At 35.6% G+C, this 13,291-nt stretch overlaps 1 protein-coding gene across 3 annotated transcripts in view; it reads left to right on the forward strand.

Moving 5' to 3' along the window:
- LOC308053679 (connector enhancer of kinase suppressor of ras 2-like) overlaps positions 1–13,291 on the forward strand; it is a 212,566-nt gene that overhangs the window by 72,615 nt on the left and 126,660 nt on the right. For all 3 annotated transcript variants that reach the window (XM_080365216.1, XM_080365214.1, XM_080365215.1), the window contains exon 2: positions 43–206. In XM_080365216.1, the coding sequence (XP_080221342.1) occupies positions 43–206 (164 nt within the window). The remainder of the gene's footprint in view (positions 1–42; positions 207–13,291) is intronic.

Raw genomic sequence — 13,291 nt, forward strand, 5'->3', positions numbered from 1 at the left:
TCTCCATTCTCTGAATATGTGTTGTTGGCTTTTTTTAAATAGGCCTCGATGATTGCCTCCAACAATACATAAAAAATTTTGAGAGAGAAAAGATCAATGGTGAGCAGCTGCTACACATCACTCATCAAGAGCTTGAGGAACTGGGAGTCACTCGCATTGGCCACCAAGAACTGATATTGGAAGCGGTTGATCTGCTGTGTGCATTGGTAAGTGATTTCTTGCATCACTCATCGTAATCTGGGTTTATGAATTTCCAAACCAAAATTAAAATAATTTAGACTGCACCCTACAGCCATATGCTGGTACAGACATACTGGCTTTGCTTCATTAAAGGACAGACGTGGCAGGTTCTTTCCGCTGTAAAGAAACTATATATATCCAGTTTATGATTATGTATTAGGATCTTTTATCACTCTTCCTCTAACTTTCTCGGTCTTGCAGTCAAATACTGTTGACTATCACTACTGGCATCCATATGGTTCTTTAATTATATGCCATATGCTCTTGTATTTCACTGACATTTGCCACACTATACTAAACCAAGTAGACCTGAGTGGTCTAACCATGCCAACATTCAAAAGGATGGTACTAAGGAGCCAGAAAGTAATGCTAATTAGGCTGGAAGATTGTTTAAAGTGAGCTTTAAGACAAGACTAGAATGATAAAAATGACTTTATCTGAAGTACAGACGTGTGTCAATTTAAAGTTTCGTGTTTTTAGCAACCTGAAAGCATTCGGAAGGATGCCTTTTTCATGTAACAGGTTAATTCAGTTAGCATCTTAAGTATTGGATGTCAGAAAACTCTTTTTTCCTCTGTTGTTTAATTTCTACCAGCTAATAAAATGCAATGTATTAGCTTAATTCTAAAGAAAAAATAACTTATTTGTGTAAGTGAACAGGTGAAAGGATATTGGAAATCCAAAAAAATAAAATAGTAAAATTACATATGATAGTCCCACTATTTTACTACTTTATCAGGAGTTCTGTTTTTGCATAAACTAGGTTATCCTGTGGGAATTTGGTAAGGTAAAGTCTCTCCAATTGGGAAACTGGCACTTAGCAGTAAAAAAGAAAAAAAGTGGGGGAAAATGCACTTGCTAAGAAAAAAAGGAGTACAAAGTGCCTCTTATTATGCGTATACTTCTTGCAAGTACCTCTAATTACAAAATATACTTAATGTAGCTTGAGTTCTACTCTTACAAACTAAATAACATGTATGTCAAATTAGAGAAATGCTTTTGGCCTTGATGCAGCCATACCTGTAAACAGGTACATACTGCATAACCCAACAGACTGTTGTGTTTTGGAAACTTTTAACACAGAACTCAAGTGGTTTTCCTCTGAAAGATTGTTTTCTGCATGAAAGGCACCAAACTACCCTACAGTTTTTTTATAAAAGTAATATATAAAAGTATTTAAAATTTATAAATTATATATATTTATACAAAATTTAAAAAATATATATTAAATATATAAAAGTAATTTATAAAAGTATAAAAGTTTTTTTAAAAAGGTAACTTTGTTACCTAAAGAACAATGCAGTGCTGTGTGCCCTGACACTGGTCAGAAACAGTAGACCCAAGAAGTTCCCTCTGAGAGCTGAATGCCTTTCAATCAATCAAGTGAGTCCTCTTGATGGGCACTTGCTGACTTTATTATTTTTTGGTTTTTTAAACAAAGAAACTGTACCTCTTAAATGCTGGCCCTGCTGCTAGTCAGTAGTGCAGCTCATCTCTTACTGTGCTGTCTCATGACCCTATTTTTTCTTTTAAAGCATGATGGGGATTTTCCAGCTCCTGGTATCATTTATTTAGGCTCCTGCCTGTAAACCCTTACCCTTCCTTTTTCACTTTGTCTCTAAAATGCCTGCTGCACCCCCCCACCTCCCACCCCCAAATTTTTATCTCCCTGCTTATTCCATATACTTTCTGCTGAGTGAGTCTGCTGCCTGCGGCTCTGCTCTTGGGGATATTCTCTTGCTTCTGACATTTCTGCCTTGCTTCTATGCACATCATATTCTTCAATTCTTGCAGCTTCTTAATGAGACAGGATCACAACTAAAACTTTTACAAGACTAAGTAAAATTGTAATCTGTAGTAATTTATAGGAATTTTGATCTATGTAACCAAAAATCATTAAGAATTTCTCTTTAATATTTTAAAGTAATGACAGTAATTGAACGGTAGGAGATCTGATGCTGCCTTTATTAACAACTGGAGTACACTTCTGAAATGCTACAATTGTATTTGTATTCTGTGCTGAATCTTGAAACATTTATGGATTGTTGCACTAAAATCTGATGACTGGTTAAGTGATTGGTGAAAATTGTGAATTGGAGTTCATAATGTAATGAATTTTTAGGCTAGCAGTCTAAAAAAACCCAAAAGAAAGACATTTCAAAACTAACTAAAAAAAAACAAAACAGGGGGGTTATAGGGTTATCTGTGTTTTCTTTATGCCACTAAATAGAAACTACCACATAAAATAGTTTTAATCTGAATGTCTTAAGAGCATGTAATTTTACCCTGAGTTACATTATTTTATCCTGAGTTACGTTACAAGCAAACTTAATACAGTTTATGGGCAGCTGGAATACAGCCCCAGTCAGTAAGATGTCAATACATTAATGCATTGTGTGTGCATTTGTATATATGGAGAGGGTGTATAGAGTACAAAGTAAGTGTGTTTGTAGATTCATATATACATAAACTTTAAAAAAAAATTTCTAAGCTTGTTGTGAGAAAAAATGAGAGGAAACATCAATTCAAACAGTCTGTTCTAAAATTCCACATGTGGAGGGGTGGTAACAGCAGGAGCAATAGTTTCCCTCCCTCTGTCCCTCCATTTGCCCCATTCAGCATGACATGGTTCCCCATCCCGTGCTGGCAGAGCATCTACAACGCTATATACACTGCGTTTCCTTCCTATCTGGATCACAGAAAGCTGCACTCCTGTTTATATCAATATGTGTCAGTGCCACTTTGTACTCTGCGTGTCACCCACTCGCTGGGCCATGTCAATGAACATTGATTTTATTTTTTTTCCTTACATGGTTTTCTTAATTGATTTCTGTTTGGCAATTGGCAGTGTCCAAGTTACATGACCTATTTCTTTCAGGCAGTATTAGCAGGATGTTCCACTCCATCTTAGCTACACGGGTTGTGCAACGCTTTAAACAGAAGCATCTCTAATGTACTGTAGAAATCTCTCAGGTAAGCTTAGGCTCAGTGATGCATCAGGAATTCAGCTGCATGTTGGTCATGAGTTTAGCTGCAGAACAGCTATGTTGCTTCAGGAAACCAAGAGAAATTGCCTTCGCTCAAGCTCTTGGAACACACTCAAAGGGCATGTTGCAATGCCATGTTTTCCATATGTGCTCCCCCAGGGCCTGGCCATCAGCCCACTGGCTTTTGGGGCTGGGGGAGGAGTAGTTGTTTGGGATTACACATCAAAAAGTAACGCCTCTGCTTCTATCATAGTGGTGCAAACCATTATACAGCATATACGTAACTAAGTGCTGGCCCATGAGGGTTTCTAAGTGCAAAAGAAAACAAAAAATAAAGGAGCTACCTGCTGTGTTTCTTCTTCCTTGTCCTAAACCACCTATTAGCTAGACTCTCAAATGCAAATTAATAAAGGCAGGGAAGGCTTACTATTACACGTTTGCCCTCAATATGGTTTTATATCCACGTCACAAATAAACATAAAAAACCCACCCCAAACTAATATTGTGTCTTGGTTAATTCATTCAAACCATCATATTATTTCCAAATAAATTTGGAAAAGCTATTACTAATATGTACAATCACAGATCATAATTTTTCTTCCGAAAGAAAGCTGAATTCAGAGCTTTCTTTAACAAGGGATGACGTATGAGAATCCTATCTAGAAAAGACTCTACACAGGAAGAAGGTGACCTGCAGTAGGAAAGAGGGAGACCTAAGAAATTGGAACAGGGAAAAATAAAAGCATTTAATACGCATGCACATAAAGGAAATGACAATACAGTGATATAGAAGTATATATGGTTTGCCATAAAAATTAAATAATATAAAATGCTAGAATAATCTGGTTTATGAAAGGGTAAAATGTAAGTGTAAAAGGTGACAGTATGTCTCAGAGTAGGAGAAGAACTTCTGGCACTTTCTTGGGTTTGCTCAAGTCTAAATTTATGTGCTGTGAAAGGAACAGTCATAGGTTGGCTATTTTTCCAGCTTTGATTCTTTGACCATTCTAGAAAGACCTTATTGAGCAGCGTTTTAATTATGAAGAAAATGTGGAATGATGGCTGTGGGGAAAAAAAAATCCTATCTTAAACATCAAAGTCCTTTTTTACTAGTGTGGTCAGAAACTGTTCTGTAATTATTTATTTGAAGTGACCTAAATAACATCTGTGGACTAAAAAGTGCAGGCCATTTAGGAATTGGACTGTAATTTTATTAAAGCTGAAATACTAATCTGGATACGTATTGGAGGACTAGTTGCACAAAGGCTGACTCTGAAGTAGTAGTAGGGCCTGGGGAAAATAATTCTTTGATAGACAGTAAAATACATTGGAAAGAAGAAAAAAAAGAGTACTTTTGAGGTCAGCATGGGTTGCTGTTCAAATCTATGCAAGTAAATTTAATTTAATTAGGACAGTACTGGAGTTAGTATATTGTTAAAGCTACACAAATTAAAATATAAACAGTCTAGTAGGAAGAAAGACTTTGAAAATGAATGGAAGACAAATGAACATAAAATGAAAAGTATGCTCAAATATAGATTGTATCTGAAGTAATTAAAAGTACTGTTAATTCATAGGCATTCAGCTAGTGAAATTACGCACTGTACTGTGATAGCATTCAAGGAGAAATAAAGATTAGAAAATTTCTCTGTGCAGTTTCTGCAAAAGCTAGCAATCCAAGCATGATGGGTTTTCTGCTGGAAGGCAAAATGAAGTCACCTGTGGATCAACGTGTTTATAACTGGCGTGAATTTAATTTGCTTGCATATTTACTACTTTTTTTAAGCAATGTTTAGGACACAGCTACTAAAAAAACATGCTTTTTTTTCCAAACTTTTTTCTAATGTATTTCTTTTTTAGGCCTCCCTTTTACAAAATTATGACAGTAATAGTATTTTGTTGGTTGGATGGGAGCCATTTGCAATAATTTATTTTGAAGTATGCCATGCTGAAGATGAAGCAGCCAGTCTTTCTTACCTGTGTCTATATCTGTTGATAAGATTGTTTCTTCTGAATTAAAATTATTCAAGTTTTGCTTAAATTAATACTAATTCTTAATGGCCATACCTACAATGATCTCTCTTGAGTTCTTTTTAATCTTTTGTTCTGCTGATACACTTTTTGGATTGTCAATACTATGAGCATACTGGGAAGTATTTTTTACTTCACCTGATATATCTGATATATAATCAAGTTTCATTTTTAACAAGTCATTTGATATGTCAGATACTTATTTTCCCCCCATATTTCAGAGTTTATTCAAAGGTAATTACCTAGTCTAAAATCTTCATAATATAAATATATTGATGCTTAAATAGACAGAAATAAATCTTTCTTTGAAAGGAAATGTCATCTCTCTTAGTGAGAGACGAAGTGATACTCCATCTCCTCAGTATAATGAGGAACCTGGCACACACATTATTTTTGTCTATACAAACATATATACATCCAGAGAGCTTTATTAATCTCAACTGGAAATGAAGTTCAATTTCTGGCAGTCCATTGCTATCTATTATGCTGTGCCAAACCATTGAATTAATACTATTGAATGGGTTATTTAATTATTTCACATATTAGAAAGGATGTATCATCTTTTGCTTAGTCTAATTAGCCGCTTCATTCTTTTTTAGGTTTTCAAATCATGCAATTTGGAAAAATAAATTATTTTAAGGATTTTCAGTTGGGGCTTTTTTCCTCATTTTAAAGTCTGTTGCCAATTTTTGCATTTTTAAAAATATTTAAGGATCAGGATGTTGAAGGAAGATTATTAAGTTTGCACAAACAGTTTGCAGTAGCCTAAAGGACTTTTGTTTAGAGGTATTTTACATGTGTGTGTGTGTGTAATAGTTTTGTCTTACTGGCAAGAAGTAAGAAACTCAGGGTCTTGCTAAGTTGGAAGAGGAGAACCTTGAATGTAATTATTAACTATTTGTGTAGACTACCTTGCACAAATGAAAATCTTTCACTGTGAAATCATCCACTGTTCCCTTACCAGATGTAACAGCAGCTATGTGAGCTGACATAGAGAAGAAAGTAGAGGGTGGTTTTTCTTGATGTCATGTCAGTTTTCTCTCCAAGGACTGCTACCTCTACACCAGTTGTTCCATAGTAACACATGGTTTCCAAAGCTATTGTTTGCACAGTAAGAATGTTTTGGAATACTGCAGCAGTACCACCAAAAGTAGTATACAGATGTTTAGTAAGTAAAATTTTCAGAGGTACCCAAGCACAGGATTGTTTTAAAGGGAATTTAGAATCTAAGTGACTTATGAATTGGTGTTTTGTGTGTTAAGTTGCACTAGAAACAAGCTTGGGCTCTTTTGAAAACTTTGTCCATTATGAATTTGTCATTCACGTACAGCAATCATGCCTCAGCAGACGAGAGCACATAACTTCTGATGAATGCACAGAACCCTCTGGTTATGTGACATCTGCATATTGTGGAGTCAAACACAGACTGGAAATGGTCCTGTTCAGGTATTCCAATGTGTTGTCAGAACATGAGGTGTATATAATAGAAATTGAGAATGGAGGTTAGCTGCATTTTACTCAAATTTCAGCTACCTGCATACAGTCTGAGAGGGGAAGAGAGTAGCAGCAAGTGGGCTGCAGGTCAGGTGGATTCCAGTAGACCACATCTAATTCTTTTCCACAAGTACTGCATCCAGTTTTAGTGGTATTAGGCTATCAAACATCAGATAAATTACTTCAGGTTGTAAGTATTTCTGTATTCTTCCTACTTAAGCCTGGGATTATTTTAAAAAAAGTTCAGGAAAAATACAAATGTGCTGTATTGACTCCTATTTTTATACCTTGAATTTATGAATATCAGTTGCCTGTAGAGCAAGACAATGTAAACAGACTAATGAGAGAAAACAGACTTGTTTTCCCTGTCTTTTGACATCGTTGAAAGATTTCCTCTTGTCGCATGACAATTTTTTTTTTTTTCACAAAATAAGGAGAAACATGTTCTATTCAAACTGTTAAATCTGCTCCAAAGCTTGTAATTTTCTTCTGAAAATGTGTCTGTTTAAGTAGCCATGAGTATTAGGATCCTAATGCATTGTGGGCTAGGCTGGTAATAGGCTACTACAGGACCCTACTGCATGCTTCTGAAAAATAAATGTACTTATTTCCATTTATAAATTTATAAAAGAATCAATTTATTATAATCCATTACTGTATCTTATCTATGGTTATGTGTCTGGGTAAACTCAGTGGTATTCTGTCAATGAATGTTTTATTCCTTTTCATATTATGAGTTACTGTCGCTCACTGATGGAGAACAGCACACTATATGTACAATTAAATTGTGTGGCTACTTATGATGCCAATGCAGTAGCAGAAATTTATGTAAATGATTAAGTAGGCTAATGATATGGTGCTGGAAAACCACATGTCCGATGCTGTTGAGCAGGGCAGGAGGGAAAGTACTGGCTGAAATGCAATCCAAATAGTGTTGGTATACATTGTAATTTGTGTGCAATCTTCTGCCCCTGATTGTACGTTCATTTCTGACATCAGAGATTTCTTTTGAGGTTTAGATCTGGAAGCCAACAGGGTTTTGTTTTGGGGTTTTTGGTAATTTCAGCTCTTCTGGATATTCACTTTCTTCAAGGCTGATGGTAGTGATCACAGTTACTGCTAGGGATACAGAAATGGACATTTCCCTTGCATAGTGATAAAAGAACAAGCTATATAGTAACACTGTTTCACTTCATGGTTGTTTGTGTTGAACATTGCATGTTACAGTGTTAAGTGAATGTCTGTGGCTTATTGCTTTGATTTCTTTGCATTTCAGAAGGCATCCTTTATTGCACAGTATTCAAGTCTGCCAAAACCGGACAGCAGGAGAGGCAGCTTCTTTTTAACCTCATGCCCCTGTTGCCTTGCTCCAATGTTCTGAATTGCTCTGTGTAAGGTGTCTTGTGTCCCAAGCCACAGACTAGCCAAGATTCGGATACTTGATTTGTCTGCAGCAGTGTCTAGATATCCTGTGGTCTCCTAAGGATATCTACCTAGTCTTTCTAGACTAATTAGAATTGGCATATCCAATTAGTTTATATGAATTATTGCTTTCCCTAAAACTTCAATGTGAAGTACATGGAATAGCTAGTGACACATTGAATAAATTGTGCAGCAGAGGACTAACGTTTTCTTTTCCATCTTTTTTTTTCTACACTAAAGGAAATAAAAAGAAAGATGCTTGTGATATTTGTGTCCTGTCACCTCTTACCTCATGATAAAATGTGGTGCTAGACTTCTGCATTGCTTTTGATGACATTAGAGTGTATGTGATTAATGCTTTCCACTATCTTGTGAGAGATCCTCATGAATGCTGCCACAAACATTAATCTCTTTGAGATAAAATAGTGCATTACACCTTTATTTTTCCATTTCTGGATGATAGGGGGGGGGGGGGGGGCGGGGGGTAGGACTTTGAGCTGAGAATGCATTTATGTCACAGGGCCTTGAGGAAAGCGAGTGTTTAATTTTTTGCAAGACTAAGTACAGAAATAAGAGTCAAGTGTTGACCACCTTGAAGGGATGAAGCTTGAAATTTTAGTGTGGGAACTGGTGCAAATCAGGTTATTTTTTAGATCACTCTGGTTTTGTAACACTGGCCAAACTTATAAATCTAGTAAGACATGTTGTTCATAAAAACACCACTAGAACACTATCCTTTTGTACAAGAGTTAAATTAATTAAATTCTAAATTCTGGAGTGCTCAGTGGTATCTCTTCCATTCTGATAGTTTATTGCAAACATGGAAATAACACTTCAAGCAGTTTTTAGGGAAGGAAAACTTAGTTTTTCTCAAATCACGATTGCAGCACAGCGGGCTTTTATGCTTTCGGTCAGAAACTAACATATGTTTTTGGTGTATTGCTACATAACACTTAATTTTGTACTATTGCGTTAAACATTTTAATATATAATTTAAATCCATTAGCCAGCTGAAATTTGTAATTTTGACTTAGCATGCTTTATTAGAAGTCTTTGCCAAAGCTGTTTGAATTCCCATACATGTTTGGGTGTGAGAATAATTCTCAAAGCAGATGAGGTATTTTTGTGACTGTCACCCATGTCTGCACCAGTCCATCCCTGTAGCACCTCTAATAAGTTTTAGTCAACGTCAATCAAACTTGATGGAGCAGTTAAGTCCACAAGGATTCCTGCAAGTGCTGTGGTAGTCAGCAGTTCACTAGGGGGGTGTATCCTAAAGTAGTGACTTTCTGGGAGGAAATGTGCTTGATCCTTGGGGAGAGGCATTAGCCATGTGGCCAGTGGCGAGTCTGTGCCTGTGTCCTCTGCAGCCAGCTCACGTGTGGCTCTCCCCGGCTCCCGAGCCTGTGCTATCAGCCTCTATTTGTAGGCAGACGGCATGGGAGTTTGTGAAGGAGGGGGTGTGGGCATGACCAGGTCACAGACCATTGAAAATCAGCCCTTTTCAGCACCGCTGCTTGCTAAACGATCTGGTATTACGCTGCGATTTTAAAGCCTGTGCGTGACTGCTGGTTTGCTAGTATTGCAATAGCTTATGCTTGCAGCATGCCAGCACTGAAAACCCTAGAACTAGAATAATGCAGGCAGTGAAAGATGGTTCATTGACTGAATCCAGCTAATGGAATATTGATTCAGACCTAGGTAATTACACTAAATAGTAGGGGGAAGGTATATTAGATTAAAGAGCGTACAAGTTTCTATTTTTGGAACAAAAGGGAAGAATAATACACACTATTGCAGGAAGACATTAACTTTCCCCCACTAAATTAAAAAAGTATTATTCCACTAACGTAAAATTTTAAATTACTTAAAATAACCTAAAAGTTCAGTTGTTTACAGAAATGTTCTTGGCTTGCTCACATGTTCAAAGTCTTAAACATCAAAGAAATTGTTGTCTCTATAATGGTCTATGTGAAATACATTGGTAATTTGTAGTCTTTTAATGAAAAATAATTGCACTACTACTTATATGGTATTTAAAATAGGTAGAAACAATATTATGAGCATTTTAAATTAGCTTTTATTATTTTTTTCTAAGGCTGTAAGTGTTTTCTTGGATTTTTTTGGTGTTTGCTTGTTTTTTTTCTGGAAAGGAACACATCTGATTTATTGCTTATGTGTTTCAGTTGAAAAATCTTCTTTCCCTTGCAGAAAAAAATAGTTAATTTTTTATTTAGGATCCTGATTTGAAATCTATGAAGAATGATGCAACGCATGTTATATTGCACTGGTAGGAAGCACTATACTGTAGAGATCCTCTGTGCGAAGGAAATAGAGGGAGTACGTCAGTGTAAGTTAAGAATGATGATTTTTTTCCCTGTGAAAAATTGCTTTTCTCATTCGCAAGGAGCAATTTCTTTCATAAATTCCCAGTAAGTTATTTTTCACACTGCTCTGTGTTACAGTATCAATTACTATAAGCTGCCTGAATTCCTAAGTAATTATCTGTGATCAGTTACTGTGATAGATAAATTCATATGCATGCAAATACATATATGTATGCACATGCATATTCATGTAATTGTTGTTGACTGAGTTTCTTGAGCAGCCTTCAGCAAATTCATAATAAAAATAGATAAATTAACTTTTTTCATATTCTTATTAATGCCCATTCAAAAGAATCTCTTTACTAGTTTAATTTTTGTATGGTTCTCTCTGAATTGTTGTGAATATATGTAACTTATCTTTCCTGAATTGATATAATTTTTACATGGAACTATCAATACTGCAAGAATCTAAGCTAAATGTCAGACTGAAGTGAAATGGTCAGTGTTGACATTCTATTTCCAAAAGACAAGCCTATCATTTATTCTCTGAACTTTGAATAATTCACCACTGATTAAGATTTTAATTCTGTGTTTTGCACTGTATCTCTTATCCTCTCTAGTCTTGCATTTCTGTCTTATAATTCATTTTAATAGGTACTTTCAAATGAGAAAATGAGACTTCCTATGATTGAATGGTTGTTTCTTTACACACACCTATGATTATTATGAAAAAAATAACAAAGTTTAATTGGTCACAAGGTTTTAGTAACGAATAATAAAGGTTTGTGGTTATTGAACAGTGTACTACATGTGTATGGCTTTATTAGATATTGCTGAAAAGGATGCAGCACATGAATGAATATCAGAGAGTACTGGAAATGCGTAGTAAAGGCTTGAGACATTCTGCCCTTGAAATAAAGTCAGTGGAGTTCCCTTAATTAGCAACAGGAAATTTAAAGAAGAATTTGGGTGTAATTTTGTTATTTGTGAGAGACATAATGTATTGGCAGTAGCACGCAGCATGGCGCACAGTAGGAAACAGCAATTGCAGGCATGGTGATGACTAATGCAGGCAATATTTGGTAATCATTTTTAAAAGTGAGCAGACCACGGTCTAATATCTGCCAGTCATCCTTTGGTCTTGTTTGTTTATCATGATATCCCCAATCAGCATATACCTCATAGCTTGTTTTCATACACATATGGAGGAGGTCAAGCCATCACAGATGTCTGGCTTACATATGTTGTTTAATTACAGCCATATGCAGATCAGTCCTTACTTAATACTGAAGTGATTGGAAAGAATTTATCTTGTGATGTGAAAAGAAGCCACGAAATAGACTAACTTGCTTCATCCTCTCAGGTCTTGCTTTCATGCGCATCGGAAAAGAAATGCTGCCACAGCTTTATTTTCCTACTGGTGTTTTTTCTGAGTGTTGACATTGAAGCTATTAAATATGCACAGATGTTAGCTTGACAGAGGAGAAATGGTGTATGGATGGTGCAATACATTCACCATTTTATGTTAGTCTGTTTATGAGAAGGTTTCATTATTTCATGCTGCTGTAATATTACGGGTTTGCTCAAAAAATATGGGAAAACATTAAACGCATTTTGAAATGGAGAATTTTATTAAAATGCAAATGCACTTCCAGGGAGTTTAGATCTGAACTCTTAATGAATGTGGGGTTAAGCAGGAAATATGAATTAGAGGTACAGTGGGAGAGCAGTGATGAGCAGCTCAGAAGGATGCTGCTGAAGTTGAAAGGAAAAGTAGTAAAAGCATTCTTTTTCAGATAAACTGAAGTACTATTCTAAGCATAGGTTAGGATCAGTCTCTCCTGTTTTTGAAACTGGTGGTTCATTGCCTCCACAGAAATAACTATTGATGGTTCAGACCTGTAAATGACCATGCTCCACTTTACAGCTGAAATGAGACAAATTCTCCTTTCAAAGGAAACCCCTTCTCTTCAAACTTTCCTTCTTAAAACTTTTGTGAGAATCGGCATTAAACAGACAAATGGAGGTTTCAGTGTTTTAGATTATCCCAGGCAAAAGGTAGAATATGTAAAACAGCTGATCCCCAATATATCGTTAGTCCTGTTTTGTTTGTAACATCACATGACTTCAATATAACAAATTATCTGTTACATCTAAATTATATCTTTTTGATCTAGAACATACAAAAGTTTGTTTGGACTGCATATTGTTTAATAAATCTTAAAACATTGTTCTTGCCTACTATTGTTCTATAGTCCCTGCTGCACACCTCTAGTTTAGTTCTAAATAGTTATTTATTAAACAGAAATGTACAGATATAATATATAGCAAGGTATAGGTATTTAGACTACTTAAAAACAGGAAAAAAATCAAGTACTTGCTGAATTACTGATCTAAACCTGAGGAATATATTAAGGTTTTAGATGCTAAAAACTAAATGAAATCTCTTCAAGGGGTAGAGAAAATAAAAGGAAGAAAAAAGAAAAAAAATACGGGAAAAATGAAATTAAGGTATTCCTTAAATATGGCCAGCAGACTCAGAGTGTTGTGATCTTTCAAAATATATTTGGGTATATTACATACAGAAGTGTGAACCTTCTGTATGTTGAAAGCCTCAGACCAGTGGCCAGAGTCACGTGGGACCAGGTGTTGTGATCAAGCCATTTTTATTTGCAAAAAAGTGCGCTTTCTTTATACTTGACTTTATTATGGCAATAAGCAAATTACATAATTGAACAGCAGATTTCATGTTGTTACAGATCTTAACCAAAAATTGCATTGATGATGTGT

This window comes from Falco punctatus, assembly GCF_963210335.1.
Source record: "Falco punctatus genome assembly, chromosome: 15".
In the NCBI taxonomy this organism is placed as follows: domain Eukaryota; kingdom Metazoa; phylum Chordata; class Aves; order Falconiformes; family Falconidae; genus Falco; species Falco punctatus.